The sequence below is a fragment of the Notolepis coatsorum genome, assembly GCF_963971535.1.
Source record: "Notolepis coatsorum genome assembly, chromosome: 20".
NCBI classification, from domain to species: domain Eukaryota; kingdom Metazoa; phylum Chordata; class Actinopteri; order Aulopiformes; family Paralepididae; genus Notolepis; species Notolepis coatsorum.
In genome coordinates, this window is record NC_140184.1 from 25,772,356 (window position 1) to 25,799,377 (window position 27,022).

The 27,022-nt window shown below is 44.7% G+C and overlaps 1 protein-coding gene across 1 annotated transcript; it reads left to right on the forward strand.

The window, feature by feature from the left end:
- Positions 1-6,469: 6,469 nt before the first annotated feature.
- grpr (gastrin-releasing peptide receptor) lies at positions 6,470-26,604 on the forward strand (the record flags this gene model as incomplete). Its single annotated transcript, XM_084337081.1, has 5 exons — positions 6,470-6,906; positions 16,934-17,285; positions 21,020-21,133; positions 26,121-26,394; positions 26,555-26,604. The coding sequence occupies 5 exons, from the start codon at positions 6,470-6,472 to the stop codon at positions 26,602-26,604; spliced, it is 1,227 nt and encodes a 408-aa protein (XP_084193207.1).
- Between the last annotated feature and the right edge of the window lie 418 nt (positions 26,605-27,022).

A 27,022-nucleotide genomic window follows, 5' to 3' on the forward strand; every position in this document is an offset into this window, starting at 1 on the left:
CAATTGTACACCACAGATACCACAAATGTTTCTATGAAAGAGAAACATCGAGAGGTTTTGTTTCAGATTTTTATCATCAATTACTAACGGCCTCGTATGAAACCCTCCATCTAGACTCAGTCTGGAGGAGGGATATACCAGACCTGGAGACAGACTTTGACTGGCAAGAGGCCTGGGTAAATGTACGACTTGCATCAAGGAACCCGGACCATCAACAAATCAATCTTAACTATATTCACAGGACATACTTAACTCCTATAAGACTGAACAAAATGGGTCTTAAACAAGACTCCAAATGCTCCCTATGTACAAATGGGGACGAAGTGACATTTATGCACATGTACTGGGACTGCCCACCAGTTAAGATATTTTGGAAAGAAGTGACCCAGCAATTATCAAATCTCTTGGATCTGGATATACCTGTACACCCCTCTGTATTACTGCTGAATGATGTCTTTGAACATGCAGTACCTCCACAGCTAAAGAGATTGGTTTTATCCGGTATCACAGTGGCTAAAAAGCTGATAGCATCACGATGGTTTCAACCGGAAAAAATGTGCCGGAAGGTCTGGACTCTTACATATCTCGATGTGATTTATCAAGAAATATCTACAGCAAGAATTTTGGGTCTCAATGAATCCAAAATGACTATGTGGTTAGAAGTGGTGGAGAGAATAAAAGATAGCATATAATGGTAGTGTCTGGTTAGGAACAAGTTATAATGGTTGGATTATCCAATGGGGGGTCCGGGAGGGGGGGGGGGGGTACGAGCTAGAGCATATGTGTGTAGGTTTTTAGATAACAGGTATTAGGGGTATATCCTGTATAAGACATTTGACTAAATGGTAATTTCATTGGATATGCACTGTAATTAATGCTTGTATATCTTATCGTGTGTTGTCATGTTTGTTTATATGTTTGTTTAAAAAATAATTAAAAAAAAAAAAAAAAAAAAAAAGCTATTTGCCTAGCTGGATGCAGTCTGGACAGTGGATATACATCAACAGTCTGGGACTGTGGGACAGTGGACATATACACTTTATCAAGCCCTCCTGGACCACGTTTCAACTAAACTGTGAGTTAATGCGGTCTCTCTCTCTCTCTCTCTCTCTCTCTCTCTCTCTCTCTCTCTCTCTCTCTCTCGCTCTCTCTCTCTCTCGCTCTCTCAACACAGTGTGTTGTTGTTGTTGTTGTTGTTAATTTTGCCGTGGGTGATGCATAATGGATGAATGAATGAATGGTAACTTGTTTAAAATGACAAGATATATATATGTGTTCATTATTGGATTGATCATACGTGTACTAGTGTAGTATGAATGAACTCGACTTACGTTGTCGAGTCAGTGTCCGCTTGGTCAGCTGTCCGCTTGCCCCCCCCTCCCTTTACCCCCCCCCCGCGCCCACCCAAATGTAGTTCACACCGGCCGCCACTGCATCATCCCCTCCAAACTCATCTCCAACGAAAGCCTTTGCCACAATAGATCACAAAAAAAATCCTTATAAGGAAAATGATCAAATATGGCTTTCAGAGGGGTTGTATCAGATTGGCTTGAAAGCTAGCTTTGCCTCTAGCAGCTACCATACCAGGTCCACAAGATGGCTACTTAAAAGAAATACGAGAATACACACTGAAGTACGAAGAACAGCTTTTTCAAGCTTCGCACCTTGGGCATAGAATGGACTACAGGATCATATCCACTTAGATACCCTGCAGGTCTCTCTCGGCAAATTTAAATCTGTATTACATAACTTCCTACAAGAAGAATGTTGCTGCTTTCTGTAGTCGGGTCCCAACTGCAAAACTGCAAAATTACTGTATTACCCTGTATTTTAATATAAGAAAGAAAAACTTAAAATATGCTGCAAGATATAATTCTTTTAACGAAAAAAACAAATGTTTGATGTTTTACTCAAAACTGTACTCTTGAATTATTTTATCCTTTAAGTTTTTTTTTAAATCTCCCCTGAGAAGTACACAACTTCAACCTGTCACTAAGGCTATTCCATATTCCATACATGCACTTTTATTATGTTCTTGTGTGATGTACCACACTTTTTATTGCCGTCTGATATATATTGCAAATGTTATTGCTGTCATCTTGGCCAGGTCTCCCTTGCAAAAGAGATGTTGTGATCTTGATCTCAATGGGACTTCATGGTTAAATAAAGGTTAAAAATAAATACATAAAAAAAATTATAATAATAAATAGCTACATAAAATACAGAGAACAAATTGTACAACTTGGAGATTGCAAATCTAGATGCATGAAAAAAGTAGAACACGCTCACTCTTTATATTTATAATTTAAGGACTGCTGCTATGGGTCATGAGTGTTTATATTTCCGTAGTTTCAGGTGTAGTCCTTGTAAGTGCTTGTAAGTTGTATTTTGTGCAGATGTCTTGTTGGAATGTGTTGTCACTTCCTATGTTGTCACTTCCTGTTTGATTTGTATAAGGCCATGTCCAGACTAAACCGATTTCGGTCGTATCAGTCAAAGTATTTGATCGTATGCACCTTTCATCCACACAGAACTGCGTTCTGGCAGCCTGAAGACGCTACTTTCTGAGACCGGCTTCCAGAGTGCGCAATTCTGAAAACGCCCCCCCTTGCGTCGCCGCCTTTACAAGCGATATGAGTCTTTTCCTGAACCATTGACGCGATAGCCCATCTCGCCCTTACCCCGTGTGTGCAAACTCAGCAACATCACAACCACCGCCAGTGGTGGTTTCTCCACTAGGGGCGCTGGGGCGCCGACCGCCCTTGTAAAGAGAGAGGAGAAGAAGAAAATTATTATTATTATTTTTTTTAGAGCCCTAGAAATAAAATAAACATGTTTAAAATGAATAATATTTACTCATTTTAAGTGTGTTTGTGTTTCCAATGCACAATATAACGTTAATATATCAAATATAAATAATTGTTTTTCATTCACAGGAAGTCACTAGTAACTATACCTCTCAGGCCGGGGCGAGACGTATCGCGCACGGCAGGGCGTGCACTGGTTTCATCACTGTATCCTCGCAGCCAATGAAATAGGTCAACCAAATAAATTTCGCCTATCAGTGCGTAACGCACTGTGCGTTGAAATATGATGTAATATGATGGAAGCCGGGCGCGTTTTCAAGCGATCTAGATCATCTAAGCAAGCAGCGTCTATACTTTCCGTAGCCGCATTTCTCGGAGACGCTCTCTGATTGGCCGACGCCTGTTTCTACACTGGTTAGGCTTAGGCACTCTTCGAAGTTGGTTAAGGTTAGAGTTTGTCTTAGAGCATGGCGATAGAACGCCAGGTAGTTTGCAGGCTGTTCGACGCGGAAATGGGCAAAGACACAGCTCGTCACAGTATACTTGTGGTGCCTAACTTGGCTAACAAGAAGCTATATGGCTAGCTGGATGCAGTCTGGACAGTGGATATACATCAACAGTCTGGGACAGTGGACATTATACATCGCTCTCTCTGTTATCTGAGCGATGCTGTGTTGTTGTTGAACGAACTAATTAATTTCGCCGCGGGTGGATCATAATCAACCAGACAATGAATGGTAACTTGTTTAAAATGACAAGATATACATATGTGTTTATTATTGGATTAATCAGAGAGAGAGTGGAGTTTCTTTTGGATTTAAAAGAAGTGGATTATGGCTTGTTCAATATCTCGCCCAGTCTATGTTTGAATGAATGAATGAATGAATGAATGAATGAATGAATGAATGAATGAATGAATGAATGAATGAATGAAAACTTTATTTAACAGATTGCAGAATGGATACAATACAGTACGGCTCAATACATAGAATTGTTAAGGGGATGCAGACCGGAGAAAGACGTTTGTCTTGTTTACATCAGGGTCCCCCATTTTCAATTCATATCGATAGTTTAATAGCTAGCCTTGGCTCGTTTAACAATATGCAAAATATGTGTACAGCCCTGTACTCATACTGAAGTTATTCTTGGTATATACTACACATACTACTAGGTCTGATTGTGTAACGAATCGATTCCACGTCGCGCTGTGTGTGAGTGAGAGAGAGAGAGAGAAAGAGAGAGAGAGAAGGAGAGATAGAGGGGGATAATACTAATTAATTAATTTTGCCCTATAGGGAAAAAAAAGTTTTCTTTGCCCTATATAGGGGGGGGGGGGGGTTAACCTACTTTCTATAGAAGCAGCTGGGAGGTGCGCTGTTTTAAGTGAGCGTGGGTTATTGAATTGATTGATTTTATTACTGTTCGCCTTGTTTCCAACTGGTTAAGTTTAGGCCCTCTTTCGAATTTGGTTAAGGTTAGAGTTTGGAATCAGGGCTGGTGGTCTATCGCCCTGCTCTAAAGACAAACTCTAACCTTAACCAAATTCGAAAGAGGGCCTAAACTTAACCAGTTGGAAACCAGGCGGACAGTAATAAAATGAGCTGTTTCCAACTGGTTAAGTTTAGGCCCTCTTTCGAAGTTGGTTAAGGTTAGAGTTTAGAATCAGGGCTGGTGGTCTATCGCCCTGCTCTAAAGACAAACTCTAACCTTAACCAACTTCGAAAGAGTGCCTAAACGTAACCAGTTGGAAACAAGGCGTACAGTAATAAAATTAGCAATCAATCAATCAATCAATCAATCAATCAATCAATTCAATAGTCCACGCTCACTTAAAACAGCGCACCTCCCAGCTGCTTCTATAGAAATTAGGTAAAAAAAAAAAAAAAAAAAATTGCAATTAAAACCCTTTATCTGCCAGGGATTATTCTGATCTTAATCACCTCTCTGCTGATTGGAGATGTTCCCCTTCTTTGCAGGGCTATAACTTTTTAAATTGTATTGCTAAATTGACATTACTATGGCCCATTCAATGTCAAGTATCTATCGTTTAGGATGTAGCAACGTTCTACTTTTTCATTCACATATTCATACTAAAATACGGTCTAAAGTATACATATGTTTTTATTGTTTTCTGCAGCATTCTGCAGAATGTGAGTTATAGCCATAAATACATATATTAGATCATCAAATGTAGTTTGATACCGATTGACGTCAGATTAAAAATTTCAACTGTACAAGGTCCTAAACGTCATGCCTCATCATCTGCTGGTGACCGGAGGGGGGGGGGGGGGGGGGTTTATAAGTCCGTGGCCGGCGTTAAATAATTTATAGTATGGGTGATACATAGATCAGAGCAGTTTGTATGGACAATAATAATCAAACACGCTGAAACTCACTGCAGCTTCCTCGTAGCGATGGGGGATGCTACTGGAGCAAAAAGATCGTTATTATGGGATGTCGATCTTGTTGGTCCAGTTCCAGGTTGTATAATACTATATACGTCCAAATCATGTTGTTTATCGAGTTATTGGCAACGGATCGCTATCCAGTGTATCAAGCTGGAGTCCCGCGAGCGACAGCGAGTGGCCGGACGAAATATGGGTGAGCACCACTTCCGGCCGCTCACGTCCGGTTTTGGCACCTCGCCGATCGGCCACCAGATGGCGGTCTTGTACCGTTGGAGAGTTGAGAGGAGCTCTACAGCACCCGTCAAGTCTCCGTGGGTGAAATATGATTGCCATGACAGATTTTTGAAATATTGATCTCAAAGACGCTGTACGACATCATTGGCAGATTACGCATGGCGAGGCATGACGTCTAAACACGTCATTGGCGATTAAAGGGTTAATCAATCAATCAATCAATTCGCGCGATTTTTATTTTGTTCCACAATGACTCATGACCCATCAATTACATCATCCAACATTGTTTAAGCAACTTAAGACATTCGCCGTGACAGAATCGTTTTTCATTTAGTCTTTATGACCCTATCACCATTATCCTTTCGTAATGTTTCCTGTCCGGTTTGTCCGCCATCTTGCTTTAATTCCTAAAACCACGAACGCGCATTGATAGTGATGCGGTTGTGGGCGGGTCCTGGGACCAAGAGCGTGGGTTATGAAAAATACCCACGTGTAAGTTGACTGTTTCAGCCAATCAGAATCGAGAAATTTGCATGCCGTTGTATACAAATTTGCATTTGTTATATAGCCATAGGGCTATTGAATGCAAAGCAGTTTTGACAAATCAATGCGTTTCCACTGTGTGTGAAGTGATTATACTGGTGGGCTAATCTTTGCCAAGCGTCACCTGTCGAATCACAATTTTACGATACAATGTATGAACAAGGTTATACCTAATGGCGCGCCATGCACGCAACCGACAGTGACGCATGGAGAGAGACGCATGTTTACGTCGGTCTCTGAGCTCACAGCTGCCACTGTGGGAACCCCTCGTGGGTTCACTTGCTCCAGTACGAGGGTATAAGATGCTCAGCAATTCCGCAGTTCAATTGGATGGGAAATTGTATTGACACGAACCCGAAAACTTAGAAAGGCTATATACCCAACTTTCTCCAAGATTGAAGTAGAAAGGCTGGGCAGTGCGTGCGGTGGGAGCGAGCACTGAACTGACAAAGTTAAACTGAATGAAGCATTTCGACCATGTCTTTTAAAGAGCCAGTTCATTTGACATCGGACGAGGCGTTATGGGACTTGTTGTACCCAAATGTGTCGCGCAGCAGCCGAATGAATGTGAACCTCGTCGCACTCCACAGTGCATCAAGGTCCGTGTGGTGGTATCCTGGTGTTGCCATCGCCTCGGTGTATGGTCTCATCATCACCGTGGGACTGGTCGGCAACATAACTCTCATCAGGACCTTTTGCTCCGAGAAATCTATCCGCAACGTGCCAAACCTGTTCATGTCGAGTCTGGCGCTCGGGGACGTGTTGCTGCTGGTGACCTGCGCGCCGGTGGATGCGAGTCGGTACCTGGCAGATGAATGGTTGTTCGGTCGAGTGGGTTGCAAAGTCATCCCGTTCATTCAGATCACTTCGGTTGGGGTGTCCGTGTTCACCCTTACAGCACTGTCTGCTGATAGGTAGGCTACAGCTTTGTATTGCCTACTTGGCCAATTGGTATATGGACTCTCTTCTCTAGACTATTTTTGTATTCACAAACAGTACTGTATTTGCAAATCTGATATGTCATAAATGTATAGATGTAGCAGTAGGCCTACTGTCTATCTGTATGTCATGTATGTCATGATTGATTGATTGATTGAAAACTTTATTAACAGATTGCAGAATGGGTACAATACAGTACAGCTCAATACACACAATTGTTAAGGGGATGCAGACCAGAGAAAGACTTTCGTCTTGTTTACATCAGGGTCCCCCATTTTCAATTCATCAGGACATATATGACATACATGACATACAGATAGTCAGTACTGCTACATCTATACATTTATGACATACCAGATTTGCAAATACAGTACTGTTTGTGATACAGAAGGAGTCAGGAAAAGGGAGTATATACATTTGACGTAGAAACTGTACATTGGAGGAGGTTGGGTGGGGGGGGTTGGGTACACTGGGATATTGACAACCATACTGGGTAATCTACATTGGAGGTGGTTGGGGGGGGGGGGGGGCACACTGTATATACAAGCAAAACTGTACATTGAGGGGGGGGGGGGGGGAGACACTGTACAAACAAACAAAATTGTACATTGGACTATTGACAAAACCATACTAGGTAAATGACTGTACATTGGAGGGGGTTGGGTTAGGATATTTACAGGGGCCAGTGTTGAATCGCAGTCTCCCGTAGGTGTCCCTTGAGAGAGGTTTTGAAAGTGGGTAGTGATCCACATTCCTTTACAGCTTTGGGTAGGGCGTTCCACATTGATGTGGCATAATTGCGAAACGTGTTTAGTCCCTTATTTGAGCCGAATCTGGGTTTAACATGATTTGTGGAGCTCCCTCTGGTGTTGTGATCGTGGTATTCACTGACCTTTGGGAAGTATTTTGACATCTACATGGGTACCTTGGTCGTGTAGTGTATCTTGTAGACCAGGCCCATTGCAAGTTGCTGTACTCTGTCGTCTACTCTAAGCCATCCTAGGTTGTCAAAGTGGGCAGGGGTGAGGTGGGTTCTAGGAGTAAGGTCAAGCAGTAGTCTGACCAGTTTGTTTTGAGATGTTTGTAATTTTGTTTTTAGCGCCTTTGAGGTGCTTTGGTACCATGAGGTGCAAGCATAGTCGTAGTACCCCTGAATGAGTGCTCCTGCCAGAGTCTTCAGGGTATTCTTGTTTACCAGAGAGGAGATCCGGTACAAGAATCGAGTTCGTTGGTTGACTTTTTTTATTACATTGGATGCCATTTTGTCACAGGAGAGATTAGCCTCTAGGATGGAACCCAGGTAGGTAATTTCATCTTTCCTTGTGACAATATTGTCACCCACTGTAACTGAGAAGCCGTCGGTCTTGCTGAGTTTGTTATTTGAACCGAAGAGAATGGACTCTGTTTTGCCCAGGTGTAATGATAGTTTGTTATCAGCGAGCCATATGCAGATTCTGCCTAGTTCCGAGCTGAGGGTTTTTTCAACCTGTAACTTGTTCTTGTCAGAGACCAGCAGGGCTGAGTCGTCCGCAAACAGGAACAAGTTGCAGTCACAAGCTGACGACATGTCATTTGCATAAATTAGGAACAGTAGCGTTGGTCATATGTTATGATGAATTGAAAATGGGGGACCCTGATGTAAACAAGACGAAAGTCTTTCTCTGGTCTGCATCCCCTTAACAATTGTTTTGATTGATTGATTGAAAAGTTTATTAACAGAATTGCAGAATGGGTACAGTACAGTACAGCTCAATACATACAATTGTTAAGAGGATGCAGACCTGAGAAAGACTTTCGTCTTGTTTCCATCAGGGTCCCCCATTTTCAATTTTTGTATTGTGTGTATTGAGCTGTACTGTACCCATTCTGCAATCTGTTAATAACGTTTTCAATCAATCAATCGGCTACTATATATCTTAATAGCCTAGCTATTCGCAATTGAAATATTGACTAAACTCTAGAAAATTTTATTCACGAGGATGTTATGCTGTTGCATTTGGCTCTTGCATTGTTTATGAATGAAATCGCGTTGTGTGTACCGTACCGTTAATTGTTCCCCACAAGTGATGAAAACAAGATAGTTTTTTTTGTCATTATGGGAGCAGGCCTGGTCCCAACAATGCAAATTCGTTTTTTAGGGGTATTGGTTAAAGGTTAGGATAAGGAGTTAGGGAATGCATGCAAGTCTATATAATGTCCTCACAACGCATTTAAATGTGTGTGTGTGTGTGTGTGTGTGTGTGTGTGTGTGTGTGTGTGTGTGTGTGTGTGTGTGTCTGCGTCCAATTCAGATAATTAAAATATAGAGTAGCATCTGCTACCAGGATTATTTTTTATTATTATTTGTGTAAAATGGGGTCTATAACCTCACCATCCAAATGGCCCTTTCCATTTATATATTTTTTGGCAAGCAATATTTTATCAAGCAATATTCTATCCTGCTTAACCATACAATTAAACTCATCCTGGGGAAAATTATATTTTGCAGAAGTTTATCTACTTAAGCATTATGACTAAATTGATCCCGGACAATCATTTGCAGTAGTTTATCCTGTATAATCATATGACTAAATTGATCCCGGACAATCATTTGCAGTAGTTTATCCTGTATAATCATATGACTAAATTGGCTGGCTCGCTGCCTATCTACATGTTGGCTTGTGGTGGCCATTGGGGGCCATGTGGCATTGGTCAATACCTGGAGCTGACATTTTAACCATTTCCTCCTGCACCCACACATCCCTTACCCTAAACAGGGTTTGTATCCTATTCCCTCTACGCCCAGGGGTGCGTTGGTGATTTCAAAGCTGGTTGCACTGTCTTTTAATGACGCCACATGCATGCGCGCTCCCGCGCATGCGCATACATGTTCCCTCGCGTGCGCACAGACTAAATTGCCTTATGATGAATTGAAAATGGGGGACCCTGATGTAAACAAGACGAAAGTCTTTCTCTGGTCTGCATCCCCTTAACAATTGTGTGTATTGAGCTGTACTGTATTGTACCCATTCTGCAATCTGTTAATAAAATGTTCAATCAATCAAGGAATGGAATGTAACCAGTGGCGTAGCGTAGGCCCCCACTGTAGGCTATCCTCTTAGATTTCGTAACGGGAACAGGTCGCGACAGGCGAAAGCCGAACAGGTGAGGGCAAAGCTACCAAAAATAACATCATTGTTCCAGCAGGCAGCAAAGGTATAGACTTTAACGTTACTGCAGATGCATCGGCAGTAAGCTCTTCACCCAGCCCGGCCACCGCTAGCAACCCCCCGGTCAGCTCCGAGTCCAGGCAGACAGCAGACACACAGCCCAGCCAGGCCCCCAGCTACGCTACAGCCGCAGAGACATAGGTTACAATCATAGAACGTTTTATTCGCCATAACCAGTACGAGTAGGCTACAGGTTACATTGGCATTGGAATCTAATCCGTACATTTTTTAGTACAAGGTTTAAATTGTGCGCAGCACAATGAATATACACTGCGTTGGGCTCTTTATCCCTTATGCGTTTGTGTACACCGGAGTAGACGCCGCTCATTGCTAGCCCCGTCATATCCTCGTCCGCGGCACTTCCTGCTATCCCCTTTCTCTCCATCCATTCACCTCTGTAGGGTTTCCATTTTCATCATTTGATATAGTAACATATCTGAACACTTGGCTCAGTTGGTCTACTTTTGAAATGTCCTGGGTAGTATCCATTCTAATCGAATAGAATTCTGCATTCTTTATGTCTGTAATGATTGTGTCCTGCACTTTTTTTCGATAGTAATGAAATTATTTAGTTTTGAGTTTGAGGACTTACTGTAGGTAGTGCACCTTATTTTTGCTTTCAATAAGCCTTTGCAGAACTGGATCATAACGCGCCATAAGTTATATGGTAGATAAGAAATTACCATTATCTATTATCACCTATTTTCTCTCATTGACTCCGGAAAGCAGAGTTGCGAGAGGCCAGTGTTAGTGTAACATCAGTTATTCTTGTTAGGACCTCGGTCCAAAACTCCACCTCTCTCTTAACTCATTGTACGCCGATCACGATGATAGTCGGGTTAACTCGCCATCGCTTGAGCGCCAATCACGAGTATAGTCGGGTTTTAATAATTTATTTTATTAGCGATATCCATTCATTTTCAACCATCCAACCTGATGTTATTGTTGGGAATGGGTCTGAGCTCGCAAAAGGGCAAATACCGCCGCCTATCGGCTCCCGGATGGTATTGCACATCATTGGATTGGATTGGCTGGGGATGTGCATCAAAAAAAAAACTCCGGTCCAGGTTTTCCTTCTCGGGCATGCAGTATCAGATAACCGATGGACTGGGGACACTCAGAGCAGTGTGGATTATGTGTTTTGGAGATATAACGTTGGATCAATAAACGTGATCAATATTTGGAATGGCAATCAGGAATTGGATTAATCTTTTTGCAGAACATCAGATGTGAGGTAAGGAATCTATGTTACCAGTATTGGGTTAATCAGATGTTTTTTTCACAGCGATCACAATGTGTGTGTGCGTGCCGTTGGCGCTGAGCAAGGCACGGATAAGCGATTTTTCAGCCCGCTTTTGTATCGTGCATAAGGACACATTATTTAAAACACTAAAAACACATAGCGATAATCTAGCGTTTATTTGAAAACGATTCATAAATCAGCCAAAAAATTACAACGTGTTTTGTGTATTCCACTAAAGGGCTATTATCGCGTCTTTCTCTGGAATTACTAGAAATCTCCAAAACTATACGCGTATTCAAAACGGTATAAAACGAAAATGTACAGATGAAAAAACAATCCGTTTCGTACATGTTGACTGCAAGCAAGTCATTGATAAGCGACGGGTGTATTAGACCCATAGCCATAATTTAAGATATATTTTAAGCACTCGCAAATATCCCCGTCCTCCCATTGATTAAAGCACTGGCGTACTAGGCCTAATTTCCCGGAAGGGGCTCGGCGGTCAATGAGTTAAAGTCAGATGATATTTGCGCGTCAATGGTCAAATTATGTTTCCGCGTATCATAAACGACACATGCTGCCAAATGAGAGCGAGATAATTCGCATTCTTTAATCTTTTTAGAGAGACCCTGCCAATCATTTATTCCTATTCTCCACGCTTGGTGGAGGTGATGAGCAGACGGTCTGTCACCGAACAGCCATCACAAAAGCACCTACCCTTCCCATCCCTTTTGAATGGCCCTTCAGGTTTGCATGGCCCGTTATTGAGAATGTACCGTTTAACGTTTCTAGTATTGAGAGCCGACACATGCACAGTCTAGATTTAAAGAGTGTTGGACTTTGCGCAGAAGAATGCCAGGAGACGCATGCTCGTATAAAATAATAGGCCTACTACAATAGAAAGCAGCTCCTGACTAAATCCTCTACTATGTAGCCTATAGGATGTGTTTTGTTTGTTTGTCTTTTTGTAGGCTACTTTTCATGTTATGTTATGTGAACCGTTCCGTTGTGTGAACTCAAATGATGATAGGCTATAACATTCTACAATACCTTCATGTTACAAAAAATACAAAGCCACTTGTTTGTATTTGTCAATGATGCCTGAAAAAATAAACATTTAAAAAAAAAAAAAAGCTTTAAGTGGCCGCAATGTCTATCCCATGTCACTCTAGTGGGCGGGGCCCCATGGTCCGACCTGCGGGGGAGCCCCGAAATATTGCGCAACGCCACTGTTTGGTAGGCAGGGTGGGGTATATCTTTTCCGCAACGGAATTCGGTTTCCGGGTTCCTCTGATTGGCCACTGACCCCACGTGACCCTACCCTATTACACACGCGCCCTTATCGACGCGCGTTATGCGACGCTCTACAGCTCTTTCGCTGACTTCCTGATTTCCTCGCAGAACAGCTGAGCCCTAAGTACACTCAGTCCTACTGTAAGAGCATGGGTCACTCTGAGCCCTAAGTACACTCAGTCCTACTGTAAGAGCATGGGTCACTCTGAGCCCCAAGTACACTCAGTCCTACTGTAAGAGCATGGGTCTGGGCCCCAAGTACACTATGTCCTACTGTAAGAGCATGGGTCTGGGCCCCAAGTACACTCAGTCCTACTGTAAGAGCATGGGTCTGAGCCCCAAGTACACTCAGTCCTACTGTAAGAGCATGGGTCTGAGCCCTAAGTACACTCAGTCCTACTGTAAGAGCATGGGTCACTCTGAGCCCTAAGTACACTCAGTCCTACTGTAAGAGCATGGGTCACTCTGAGCCCTAAGTACACTCAGTCCTACTGTAAGAGCATGGGTCACTCTGAGCCCTAAGTACACTCAGTCCTACTGTAAGAGCATGGGTCACTCTGAGCCCCAAGTACACTCAGTCCTACTGTAAGAGCATGGGTCACTCTGAGCCCTAAGTACACTCCGTCCTACTGTAAGAGCATGGGTCTGAGCCCCAAGTACACTCCGTCCTACTGTAAGAGCATGGGTCTGAGCCCCAAGTACACTCCGTCCTACTGTAAGAGCATGGGTCACTCTGAGCCCTAAGTACACTCAGTCCTACTGTAAGAGCATGGGTCACTCTGAGCCCTAAGTACACTCAGTCCTACTGTAAGAGCATGGATCACTCTGAGCCCCAAGTACACTCAGTCCTACTGTAAGAGCATGGGTCACTCTGAGCCCCAAGTACACTCCGTCCTACTGTAAGAGCATGGGTCTGAGCCCCAAGTACGCTCAGTCCTACTGTAAGAGCATGGGTCTGAGCCCTAAGCACACTCAGTTCGATATCAGGATCTCCCTGTGAAAGCATACCACGAGAAGACTTTAACTTGAGACGATCTCAGATTGTCACGTCTCCCCCTCTTAACATGTGCTACAACCCTGCCATAGACCCGATACAAGCAGCCATAAGCTGCAGCAGAGGTTCAGTCCAGTGATTGCCTTGCTGGACAAACCATAAGCCCAGAACACAGAGTGTTGTGTTTGTTCATAGTTAAAGACAGTAGAGCAGGGGTGTCAAACTCATTTTCACAGAGGGCCACATCAGCATTATGGTTGCCCTCAAAGGGCCAAAGACCGTATAAATGTTAATGTAATGTAAAATAAATGTAGCTACACATTTACATATTGTTAAATATGGTGTTTCTGTATTTATTACTTATTCAAGTTATACATATTGCATATTCATTTGCATAAATGTAAAAATATATGTTAGCTTATGTTATTTTAACAAATAATTTTAGTTTATCAGAACCCCATATTACTCCACCAATCAATGATCAAACCATTCAAGTAAATAACAAAGAAGAATATCATCAAATACAAGCTATGACATTAAGTTTGTTCAAAACCTTTTTGTCACAGTCAAGAGGGGCAGAACTAACAACTGTGAGCTGCAAAGAACACGTGGGACAGATGTAGCAGATGTTACAAAAACAAATGGCTGCACACAACCTTGCAGAGGCCATACATCCAACTAATGGAAGATAGTTTAATTAACTTTAATTAACAGATTGCAGAATGGGTACAGTACAGTACAGCTCAATACACACAATTGTTAAGGGGATGCAGACCAGAGAAAGACTTTCGACTTGTTTACATCAGGGTCCCCCATTTTCAATTCGTAATGAAATTGCTATTATGTGTCTGCATGAACACACAACTGTAACTGTACTCAAAAATAACAAAATAAGGGTTGTCTCAGTTCACAACTATATTGGTCAAGTTTTGGGTGGGACTTGTTTGCATCCCTACAGCTTCTTATTCAATTGAGCGAGATGCTCGGTTATGTCACACAGCCAGTTTGCATCTGACAGTTCAGACAATATTTCTTCAACCCTTTGTTGCCTATTCCGCCTGGATCTTTTTTGTATTTTGGGCTGTAAAATTGTCAAATAATGTCTGAGGAGTAAGTGCTTTTGGCTTTTTTCCTTTGTTACCTCAGATGTTCAACATAGAGATATGTGAGATATGTGTAAGAATGTGTAATAACTAAGGCTGTCAAAGTTAAAGCTTTATTAACGCATTAACCCACAATTATTTTAACACTGCTATTTTTTAACCCAATATTAATGTAAAAAAATGTTTTTTTTTTTTTTTTTTTACCTGAGCTCTTGGGGGGCCACATCAAATGACGTGGCGGGCCGGATTTGGCCCGCAGGCCGTGAGTTTGACACCTATGCAGTAGAGGTTGAGTACTTTATTATCTAAAGATGGTAAGTTAGAGTGTTGTGTTTGTTCATAGTTAAAGACAGTAGAGGTTGAGTACTTTATTATCTAAAGATGGTAAGTTAGAGTGTTGTGTTTGTTCATAGTTAAAGACAGTAGAGGTTGAGTACTTTATTATCTAAAGATGGTAAGTTAGAGTGTTGTGTTTGTTCATAGTTAAAGACAGTAGAGGTTGAGTACTTTATTAGCTAAAGATGTTAAGTTAGAGTGTTGTGTTCATTCATAGTTAGACATTAGAGGTTGAGTAAATATCTAAAGATAAGTTAGATGTCAATGTTTTGGTTTGATTGTTTGTACTAGTAACGTTAATGCTAGCAGAATAGACACAACGTGAGGTAATCACCATCCATTTTAAACCGGTTATTACCTAATGCTAACGTTAGCAGATAGACGCGAGACTGGTAACATTACAGCTTGGCGTTAGCCTAATGCTAACGTTAACGTTATCGTTAATGTTGTTATTGATTGATTGATGAGTCGGCATTTAATACAGAGGTGCTGGCGGCATTTAATACAGAGGTGCTGGCGGCATTTAATACAGAGGTGCTGGCGGCATTTAATACAGAGGTGCTGGCGGCATTCAATACAGAGGTGCTTCACAGCGCTCACAGCGCGGCGTTTCCAATATTATAAATACGGAAACGGCTGTTCTGCGAGGAAGTCAGGAAGTCAGCGAAAGAGCTGTAGAGCGTCGCATAACGCGCGTCGATAAGGGGGCGTGTAATAGGGTAGGGTCACGTGGGGTCAGTGGCCAATCAGAGGAACCCGGAAACCGAATTCCGTTGCGGAAAAGATACACGCGCGGGGGGGGGGGGGGGGGGGGAACTGTACATGGGATGGGGTTGGGTTTCGACATTTACAGGGGCCAGTTTCGAATTGCAGTCTCCCGTAGGTGCTCTTTGAGAGTGGTTTTGATAGTGGGTAGTGATTCACATTCCTTTACAGCTGTGGGTAGGGCGTTCAACATTGATGTGGCATAATTGCGTTAACCCTTTGTAACATAGTAGTGAAAGGGTTAACCTTCTGTAGTGTGGTAGTGAAAGGGTTAACCTTCTGTAGTGTGGTAGTGAAAGCGTTAACCCTTTGTAGTGTGGTACTGAAAAGGTTAACATTGGCTAATCTGTACTAGCAGGTTATACAATGTCACAGTTGCTGTGGATGTTTTTGAGACAATAAAATGTACTAAATTGTAGTAAAACTAGTTTCATTATTTGTTTGTGAACCAGCTAGCTGATATATTTTACAACAGGCATGCAATGAGTTAAAGCTGCAGTAGGCAACTTCTGAGAAATTTGAAATACAGAAATACAAAAGAATAAATCAACAATATCAACATGAGAATAGGAAATAACAAAAAGCAAAGATTCACAGTTAACGCACCACAAGAGACTAGACAGGAATAGATAGCACAGATGAGATGAAAAAGAAAGAGAGAAAGAGAGAGAGAGAGAGAGAGAGAGAGAGAGAGAAAAAAAAAACTCTGTTCGTTTTTCTTTATATAATGACTTATTTTTTTCCTGTATCACCACCGGGTTTAAACCTGATTAAAACGTTCTCAAATATTCATTACACTCTCACAGATGGTAGAATATAATGGTATATGCTGCAGGTGTCTACTGTTCTAGCCAATGGGATATCTTGGTAACCTCCCATTCCACATTTTCATTATCTTTGATCTAAATTGAACTTGTCTTTGATATCTTTCTGCAAGTGTTCATTCCACCTATGAGCTACAATGAAGTCTCTCTCTCTCTCTCTCTCTCTCTCTCTCTCTCTCTCTCTCTCTCTCTTTCTCTTTCTCTTTCTCTCTTTCTTTTTCTCTCTCTCGCTCAGGTACAAAGTGATAGTGAAGCCCCTGGACATGCAGGCGACCAGCACCACTACCGGCATTGTCCTCCGGGCGGCGCTGATCTGGCTCCTCTCCTTAACCCTGGCCGTCCCCGAGGCCCTCTTTTCCGACCTTCAGACCTTCCACATCGGCTCCACCAACGAGACCTTTGTCACGTGCGCCCCCTACCCCCACGGCGGGGAACTGCACCCCAAGATCCATTCCATGGCCTCTTTTCTCATCTTCTACGTCGTCCCCCTGGCGGTCATATCGGTGTACTACACCTTCATCGCCCGCAGCCTGATGAGGAGCGCATGTGACCTGCCAGTGGAAGGGAACAAACACGCCGGGCGACAGGTTAGTGTAGGAGAGACCTCCAGGTTAGTGTGGAGAGAGACCTCCAGGTTAGTGTAGAGAGACCTCCAGGTTAGTGTGGAGAGAGACCTCCAGGTTAGTGTAGAGAGAGACCTCCAGGTTAGTGTAGAGAGACCTCCAGGTTAGTGTAGAGAGAGACCTCCAGGTTAGTGTAGAGAGACCTCCATGTTAGTGTGGAGAGAGACCTCCATGTTAGTGTAGAGAGACCTCCATGTTAGTGTGGAGAGAGACCTCCAGGTTAGTGTGGAGAGAGACCTCCAGGTTAGTGTAGAGAGAGACCTCCAGGTTAGTGTAGAGAGAGACCTCCAGGTTAGTGTGGAGAGACCTCCATGTTAGTGTAGAGAGACCTCCATGTTAGTGTAGAGAGACCTCCATGTTAGTGTAGAGAGACCTCCAGGTTAGTGTGTAGAGAGACCTCCAGGTTAGTGTGTAGAGAGACCTCCATGTTAGTGTAGAGAGACCTCCATGTTAGTGTAGAGAGACCTCCATGTTAGTGTAGAGAGACCTCCAGGTTAGTGTGGAGAGACCTCCATGTTAGTGTAGAGAGACCTCCATGTTAGTGTAGAGAGACCTCCATGTTAGTGTAGAGAGACCTCCAGGTTAGTGTGTAGAGAGACCTCCAGGTTAGTGTGTAGAGAGACCTCCATGTTAGTGTAGAGAGAGACCTCCAGGTTAGTGTAGAAAGAGACCTCCAGGTTAGTGTGGAGAGACCTCCAGGTTAGTGTAGAGAGACCTCCAGGTTAGTGTAGAGAGACCTCCATGTTAGTGTAGAGAGACCTCCAGGTTAGTGTAGAGAGACCTCCAGGTTAGTGTAGAGAGACCTCCAGGTTAGTGTAGGAGAGACCTCGAGAGAAACTATGAAAATATAATTATATTCATATTTGACATTTATACCAAGCTTTACTAAAACCATTGACAATCACAAGGATCCATTACTGGTGCATCAGGGGAAATGAATTCCACGTCTTTGGCAGTCTGCCAGCTTATATACCTCACTGGTACATATTTTACCAGGGTGACAGTTGTTGACATTCATTTAGGTTTTAACCAACTCTTACCAACTTCCTGTCGCTTCAGTGTGTGTCCACATGTGTGACTAATTAAGAAAGGAAATTTAAGTTTACGTTTATTTGGATCCCCACTATTCTTCCTGGGGTCCATAACACGTAAAATAAGTTACAGACTTTCTACACTCACAAACATTCACATGGCATACAGACAATTAAAACAACAATACATACTCCTAATCAAATTCATAATAGAATACAACAATACATACGCCTAATAAATTCATAATACAATACAACAATACCTACTCATAATTAATTCATAATACAATACAGCATAATATACAATTTAGCTTTTTCATACATTATATATGTTCATCAACCAATTATACAATCTTCTAATAATATATCCATATCAGACACATACTGTACATTTTCATTTACATATATCCCTATCCTTATCAGACACATACATTTTCACACTATCTATTAGGGAATGTCAATTTCTTTGGTTGAAAATGTTGTTTTACCAAGATTTTGAAACGACAATTACTATTCTCCTGCGTAACATGTCTGGGAAGAGAGTTCCATTCCTGCATACCACGGAACATGACAGTTCGCTTCATTGCATTCGACCTCACTTTTGGAAGTGTAACACCTTGTGCAGAAGCATGTCTGGTGGAATGGTTGTCTGTCAAGACTTATAGATAAATTGTTGGAAGGTATGGGGGATGGTATGCTGAGTGCATGCATGCAACTTCATTATGTCTATGTGTGTGAGCAAGAGTGTAGGTTTGGTTTCAACAGGGGGGGACACTCGGGGTGGGTGTGAGCATTAAACAATTCCTGCATTATGGTGTACTTTTCTGCACCAAGTTGTGCCTTTTCTTTTCAATTCATGGTGGAAATGTCTGGTGGTATTGTGGAAAAAGACAAGTCACAATATAAGATAAGATAAGATATTCCTTTATTGATCCCCTTGGGGAAATCCAGGCATCATAGCAGCATGGGGAGGGGAGGTACAGGTAGTAAACAAGCAGTGTAAACAATATAACAAATCAATATAGTTAACTCTGGACATGTGCATGTGGGCAACACGGTGCGAGTTGAGGGTATGTATGCCCTCTCAGTTATATTTGCCCTACAAAAAATAGTTACAATATATAATCTAATAATTAAATCTAAATCTAATCTAATATATAATCTAAACAAAACTAAATGCTAAATATATGCAATATATAATCTAATAATCCAATAATCGAAATCTAATATATAATCTAAAAATGCTAAATGGAAAATATATGATCTGATGAAGTAAGTACAGTATTCACATAAGGTGCGGTATGCATAAGGTAGTATATTGTCCTTTTAGGTTCCTAGTAGTTGGATGTCTGGCAGCAGGCCCTGCCCACTGTTGTCGAGCCTGATGGCCGCTGGTATGAAGGACTGGCCGAGGCGGTTAGTTGAGTCTGTGACTTAACGTGCTTCTCATCTTGACTATACACAAGTAAGGCTGCAGTAAGGCTCTCAGGCATCCTGTATTGCTTTCAGATATTTATTCTCCTGTATTGTTTCGGCACATTCAAAACATATCACACGTGTTTTGGGTAGTTTATTTCAGAATCATGTACATATCAACAACAAATCTTGACAGTCAAAATCACAAGAAATCACACCTTTAAAGATTAGGCTACTCTTACAGGTCTCATATTGTGAGATATCACCTCTTTTGGGGAGGGGGTTGTCTTTTATATTAGCTATATTATCTTCTGAGGGGGACAAATGTGTACGAGAGCGTGTACGTGTAAATGTATTCTTCCAAACCCTCCAAACCAAGATTCTAAGCACATGTATTGACTATGTGAGAGAGTGTGTGTGTGTGTGTGTGTGTGTGTGTGTGTGTGTGTGTGTGTGTGTGTGTGTGTGTGTGTGTGTGTGTGTGTGTGTGTGTGTGAGAAAGAGTGTTCAGAAATAATTACATTTGTTCAGTTCCATAAACGTATTGATCATGACAAAATATTTGATTAATTACATTTCATATGCATAAAGGAAGCAACACTTTAATCAATCTCTTCATTAGCGCCGCTCCCTGTGAATGATGCTGTCTTAATTCACTTGAGATGTGTTCATTAGGAATGGAATGAATAGCAGGCTAAAATGGGGTAATTTCCCCACTAATGCAAATGGAGACTAAGAGCCATGCATGGCGTGTCGGAAAACACAGTCAATTCACATAAAGATGTTCAATGTTTCTATTGGATAGCAAATAATTGTACTGTATCTTTATCATTTTTGTCCAATGACAGCTACAAACAAATGGTCTGATAATAAGTTATATCAAGCACACTGTTATGGACACCTTTGGATTCTACATTTCGATAACAATGAAATACAGTTGTGAATGTGTACTACTACCAGACAAGCAAAGGTTTTGAAAACTTTGAAAAATGTCTGAAACTAAATTCTTAAAAGTGGCCTAAATCTGCACTGTTCAGTAAGATAAAAAAAAAAGTTAATTGAAATTGGTACTCTATGATACTTCAAATGTAGTATTCTACTTAGAATCAGTATCTGCAGGGTAAAAGTGGCATCGGTGCAACACTAATGTTTTAAGATGTCCAATGTCAAACAACGTCATTCTGATATCTTTATTTAATCATACGCATAATTTCCTTTTCCATGCTGTGCTTCTTTCACAAACCATGGCAGATTGAGTCGAGGAAGCGCTTGGCCAAGACTGTCCTGGTGTTTGTGGGACTTTTTGCAGTGTGCTGGCTGCCATGTCACGTCATCTACCTGTACCGCTCCTACCATTACTCCCAGGTACACACTCTTCTACATACAAGTTATATTATCGTATAGCTTACGCTCTGCACTCTAGTGGAACCCTATCCCTTATCAATCTAATACCCATCTAATATCCACATGTACACACCCATCCGCCTGGCCACACCCACATCCGCTCCTCTACATAAGCGGGGTTGTGGCCATACTAACAGCTCCTTCCCTATTTTCACCACCGAAAAGTGACTGTATACACTACTTTAGTTTAGTGCCGAAATAGTTATTGGAAAAGAGTTACATTTGGAGAAAAGGAGCTGCGTTGACATTATATCTTTGTTTTCTCTCTCACAATTTTTCGTGGAAATACAGCGATAATGTCTTCGCCACCGGAGTGTCTAGAAGATGATGATCATTCTGACCTCCACCGGCGCTTCGTATTAGGGGCTCGCGTCGCTGAGCAATCCCCGCCGGCATTGCCTCCGGCTCTGCAGCTGGACACTTTGCTTGGGAGGCGATCGGCCGTGTGGGGGCTGACGGCCTCTCTGGGCGGGTGATGTTGTTTGCGACGCGGGCACCACGTGTGTTGGTTGTGGGGGGAACAACTACACAGCTTACGAAGGTCGGCTCCAGGCTAGGATTCTTTTCGCTGCCCCTTAGCGGCGTGGAGGGGGTTCTAGTTTGATGCCCCACGATAAACATTAGCTCCTCCTCAAGTGAAGTTGTAGCTTTGTTTTCCTGGGACCGTGATTCCGAATCTGCGGTTCAATTCCCCGGGTCTCTGGACAAACGGATACCCACTGTCACCGTGCTGGCCCCGAGTTAGTCTAGAGTTAGCTGTTTAGCTTGTGCTACAACCATTGGCGTAGCCGTGAGAATAGCAGGCCCTGGCATTCTGACTACGACGTCATCTTCACCAGCCCCGGAGCTGTGAGCTTGGTTCGCCTGTTCGAATCCAGCTCACAGCTCCGGGGTTGTCACCAGCTTGGCTGGCCGTCTGCACTGATACAATTGGCTGTATCAGAGGGTGGGAGAAGCTGGCGGGGTGGGTCCGGGTCGTTGTAAACAGCGACTCCTACAGTTCGGTCGGGGCGCCTGCTAAGCGCGGATTGGACGTGAGGGGGATAGTGTGGTCCTCCCACACGCTACGCCCTCTCAATGAGAATCCGCGCTGCCAGGTGAAAAGAAGCAGTGATTGGCTGGACGTGTGTCGGAGGAAGCACGTGGTAGCCTCCACTCTCCCAAATGATCTGACTGTGGGGGGTAAAGCGCAGCGACCAGGAAGGGACTGGGAATTGGCATACGACTAACATTGGGATGGGAGAAAATCGGAGGAAAATGGAGGGGGAAAAAGACCAAAAAAAAAAAAAAAAAAAATGTGTGTTGATTCACTATATTTTTGGGGATACGGTGTAAATCCCTCAGCTTCTGCTGGGGTTGTGCTCTTGCTTAGAGGGAGGCAATTTCTCTGAAAATAATGTTTGGTCGCTGTCATGTAGACTTAGCAAGGCCTGTGACCAGCACTTAATCGAGGACTTATGTCTTCTCTCATCATAAAAAACGGCGTTCCTCTTACAGTAGTGAGAGTGAACTTTTTGCCCTTTTTTATTGTGATGGAGGGTTGTGTGTATCGTATTCACGTTTGGGTAAACATGGCTTGAGTCCACAACTGGGTTAGGTGTTGGCCTACAGAAGTTACATGTGTAGCTCTTGTCTTGTACCAGGGCCCTTGGCCCCTCTCTTGGTCTGTGTTTTTTTCCTACTTTAGGGTAAAGGTGTAAAGATTCAGGTGGCAAGTTCGCACATGAGCCTGAAGCCATGTATAAAACCAGTTTTTGCACAGGCGAGGTTATCGTCTGTGGCTGGCGTGCAGAATGTGAAGCTGTTACCGTACTAGCAGGTATAATGCGCTTTCATGTAAGCACGCTATGACTGGTGTCATGACTCTGCTTTGTCGTTGCATCGTATCAGGGGTGAGGGGTCATGAGGGGTGGGCTGATAAAATCCTCCCCCCCCTTTACTGATTGGCCGGGAGGTGGGACCTCCTGCCTGTCAGTTTTCCCTGTCGGCTGAGGGGCAGTGCGTCACAGGGAGGGGGAGGGGGGGGGGGGGGGGGGTTCCCTGGTTCCACTCCCTGTTAGGATGGGTGGGTCACAGGATTTCCCCCCGGCCATGGGATACATCACTGGGTGCGTTTCCTATTGGCCAGGAGACATCCGTGAGGTTACAGGCTCTGTGCTGCAGACCGCTGTCTTTGTCAAAGTTGGATGATGCGTTGCATTCGAAAACTGTTCGTTTTCTGCTCTGCTCTCTATTACAGTGTGTATTGGGCCGTTGGTCACTTGGCCCAATTATTATTGCATGTATCTTTTTCAATTGTACTCACATGGAGGTCTCTCTGGGGAAACTTCTGTCTTCCCCTCTTTTGTGAGGAGCAGAATTGACGGGGTTGCCCTCAGTCGCGTGTCTGTGTCTTATTGACCGGCTTCCTGCTGCTCGTCCCAGACAGCATGGAGGGAACGTCATCTGGTGTTTTCTTATTAGAATTCACCATTGATGTGTTTCGGGTTCTTGACGTGCATATAGCGCTGGCCCTGGGTGCTTCCAATGTGGAACCACGTTTGGGCCGGCGCGCCTTGGTTATTCATAGAAACGGCGTTTCTTTATGCGGGCGACTAGGAAGGAGATTTTTTATCTCTACCGAGCGCCAGTGCAAGACTCGATGTCTCACGTGCATCTCCGGGGGGAGATGACGGAGTAGGTCATTACATTGGCGGAGGGGTCTCACGCCCATGAGGTGGGCCGCCAGGAGCAGCGCATTCACGTTCTGTCCATCTTGGTGGCGCCCTCTGTGATGTTTTAGACCGACACGCGTGCCTACCCCCCTCTTAGGACTGGGGATGGCGGCGTGAATAGGACGCGGGACTGGTTCTGGTCATGCCGGACTAAGTCAGTTAACCCGTTGTCCGCCGGGGCACAGATCTGCTGTTCTGGTACCCCGAAGGACTTTGTGCTTTTCCGGGGGGAAAATGCCGGGTCGGTCCGGGCGTTGCGGGGATTGATGTCGTGGATATGTGTGTCATGTGTGTGCCACTACGGCTTGCCCATAACAGTGACGTGCTTGGTCCATACTGTGTTGTACCTTGCGCTGTGTTAGGGGGCCTGGTCCTTCTCCATTGTTTCACTCCTCCCTCCCCCTGCTGGGCAGGGATGGGAGGGGGCTGTCGAGGTGGTTGCTGTCAACCCCTCTAGGCATCCCTGTGTAGGTCCTGGTCCGCCAGGCCCAGGTCCGGACTCGTTCCCGTCGACCTGTTGGCCTGGGTTAACCCTTTGAAAACTGAAACACTTTGTTTCTAGGTTTTTCTTGGTGGGTTAAGGGAACAACCGCCTCCTGTTAAACTAAACATAGGGAGGTGGTTGGTTCTCCGGTGTGTTGGTAGCAGAGTTGACTCTCGGGTTGAGGCCGGGCTTGACCCCGTCTGCCCGAGAGTGTGCCCCCGCATTTTTCATGACGTCTGCCAATTGTGTCGGCCTCTCCTTTGAACCTCGACCCCGCTGGAGGGGTCGGGTTTGTTGAGGTCATGACATGGTGCACAGCATACCGAACACCCCTTCCGCTGGGTACTGTTCTTACAGTAGACCCTTTAGGCGCCTGTCTAGTCCGTAGTGCTCCAGGCACAGGTCGAGTTCTGGCCTGTTGCCTGGATTGAGGGATCAACCCCCTTGGGGGTTGTCTCCCCGGCGCGCCATCTGGACCCACAGTATTGTGGGGGGGTAGCCTCTTGGGGCTTACGGCCATGCCAACCTGGTCACGCCCGATCTTGTCAGATCTCGGAAACTAAGCAGGTTCGGCCCTGGTAGTTCTCGGATGGGGGACCCCCTGGGAATACCAGGTGCAGTAAGCTAGAGTGCTTCAGGGCGGCGTGCCAAAGGGGGGAAGGGCCTGCTCTTGATTTGGGCCCTGTCCGATACGCTGGCAATGTGGGGGGTGGTGTCATCAGTGACCGTCTGGTGGGGCCCCGATGCTACGGCATTGTTGACCTCACCGGGCCCCCTTTTTCGGGGGGTCCTGGCCCTCAGGCTGTTCCTGGGGCTAGGTCCTCCTCCGCGCTCCGCTGCAACGGCCTTGCCACAGGGTTGGGTTCTTGACCTTTGACCCTGTGATGTTGGGGGCTGTAATGGGGGTTTCTTCTTCCCGTTCGTTCCCTAGTGGCATGTGGGATGCGTGCCTGAGTGGTCGCGGGTCCTTCTGTGAAGGAAAGTCCCACGATCTGCTCACCCTGTGCGTTGAGGTGCTAAACCCTCTTCGCACGGTCGGATCCGATTCCCTCCCGTCCCCCTCTAGGGGGGTCCGGGGGCTCGGGTCCTCCCCGGTTCTGATGGTTGTGGGGGGCCTCAGCGGGTACATTTGTCGAGCTTCCGCTCTGCTCAGCTCCTGTGTTCCACTAGAGTGCAGAGCGTAAGCTATACGATAATATAACATACGGTTATCCTATAACCATAGTTATATGAGTATAGCGAGCGCTCTGCACTGACTCACTGAGGACCCTGTGGTCTTCGCCTTCGGTGGTGAAAGACTTGGGAAGGAGCTGTTAGTATGGCCATGACCCCACTTATGTAGAGGAGCGGATGTGGGTGTGGCCAGGCAGATGGGATCAGTATTAGATTGATAAGGGATAGGGTTCCACTAGAGTGCAGAGCGCTCGCTATACTCATATAACTATGGTTATAGGATAACCATATGTTATACATCTTTATACCTGTACCGCTCCTACCAGTACTCCCAGGTACACACTCTTCTACATACAAGTTATACATCTTTATACCTGTACCACTCCTACCATTACTCCCAGGTATGAGTCAGTCAGTCTGTCTGTCTGTCTGCCTGCCTGCCTGCCTGCCTGCCTGCCTGCCTGCCTGCCTGCCTGCCTGCCTGCCTGCCTGCCTGCCTGCCTGCCTGCCTGCCTGCCTGCCTGCCTCATACTTTCCGCACGCCCTCCCCCCCCCCCTCTCTCTCTCTTCTCTCCAGGTGGATACTTCCATGGTCCACTTTGTGTGCAGTGTGGTGGCTCGTATCCTGGCATTCACCAACTCCTGCCTCAACCCCTTCGCCCTCTACCTGCTCAGCAAGAGTTTCCAGAAGCAGTTCAACCGGCAGCTGTGTTGCCGCTGCCGCATGGCGTTCAGACGCTCGCTGCGGCGACCGTCACGGTGCCACACACACATGACCTCCGTCCGCAGCACACATCACTCCATGGGTAGTCTGAGCATGGTACACGGGAAGCAGACACACCAGGAGGATTGTGTGTAGGAGGGGAGTGTGTGTGTGTGCAGTTTCCCAAATACACCAAACCAACGAAGACGGAAGATCTGAGAGGCGCACACAATGACACCAGCGGGCGGCTGGCATCCCCCAGGTATCTGGCTTCCCTTGCACCATCTGTGGACGGGTGTGCGGCTCAGGGATCAGACTCAACGCCCACGAGAAGTGGCACCAGCGGCAGCATCGCTGAACCCCCCCATCCCTGGAGCAAGCGTCATCATCGAACACGATGGACAGCTAAGAGAGTGTGCGTATGTGTACTGTCTTTGTGTGTGTTTGTGTGCGTATGTGTACTGTCTCTCTGTGTGTTTGTGTGCGTATGTGTACTGTCTCGGTGTGTGTGTGTGTGTGTGTGTGTGTGTGTGTGTGTGTGTGTGTGTGTGTGTGTGTGTGTGTGTGTGTGTGTGTGTGTGTGTGTGTGTGTGTGTGTGTGTGTGTGTGTGTGTGTGTGTGTGTGTGTGTGTGTGTGTGTGTGTGTGTGTGTGTGTGTGTGTGTGTGTGTGTGTGTGTGTGTGTGTGTGTGTGTGTGTGTGTGTGTGTGTGCGCGCGTGTGTGCGTGCGTATGTGTACTGTCTGTGTGTGTGTGTGTGTGTTAGAGCTGCCGCGGT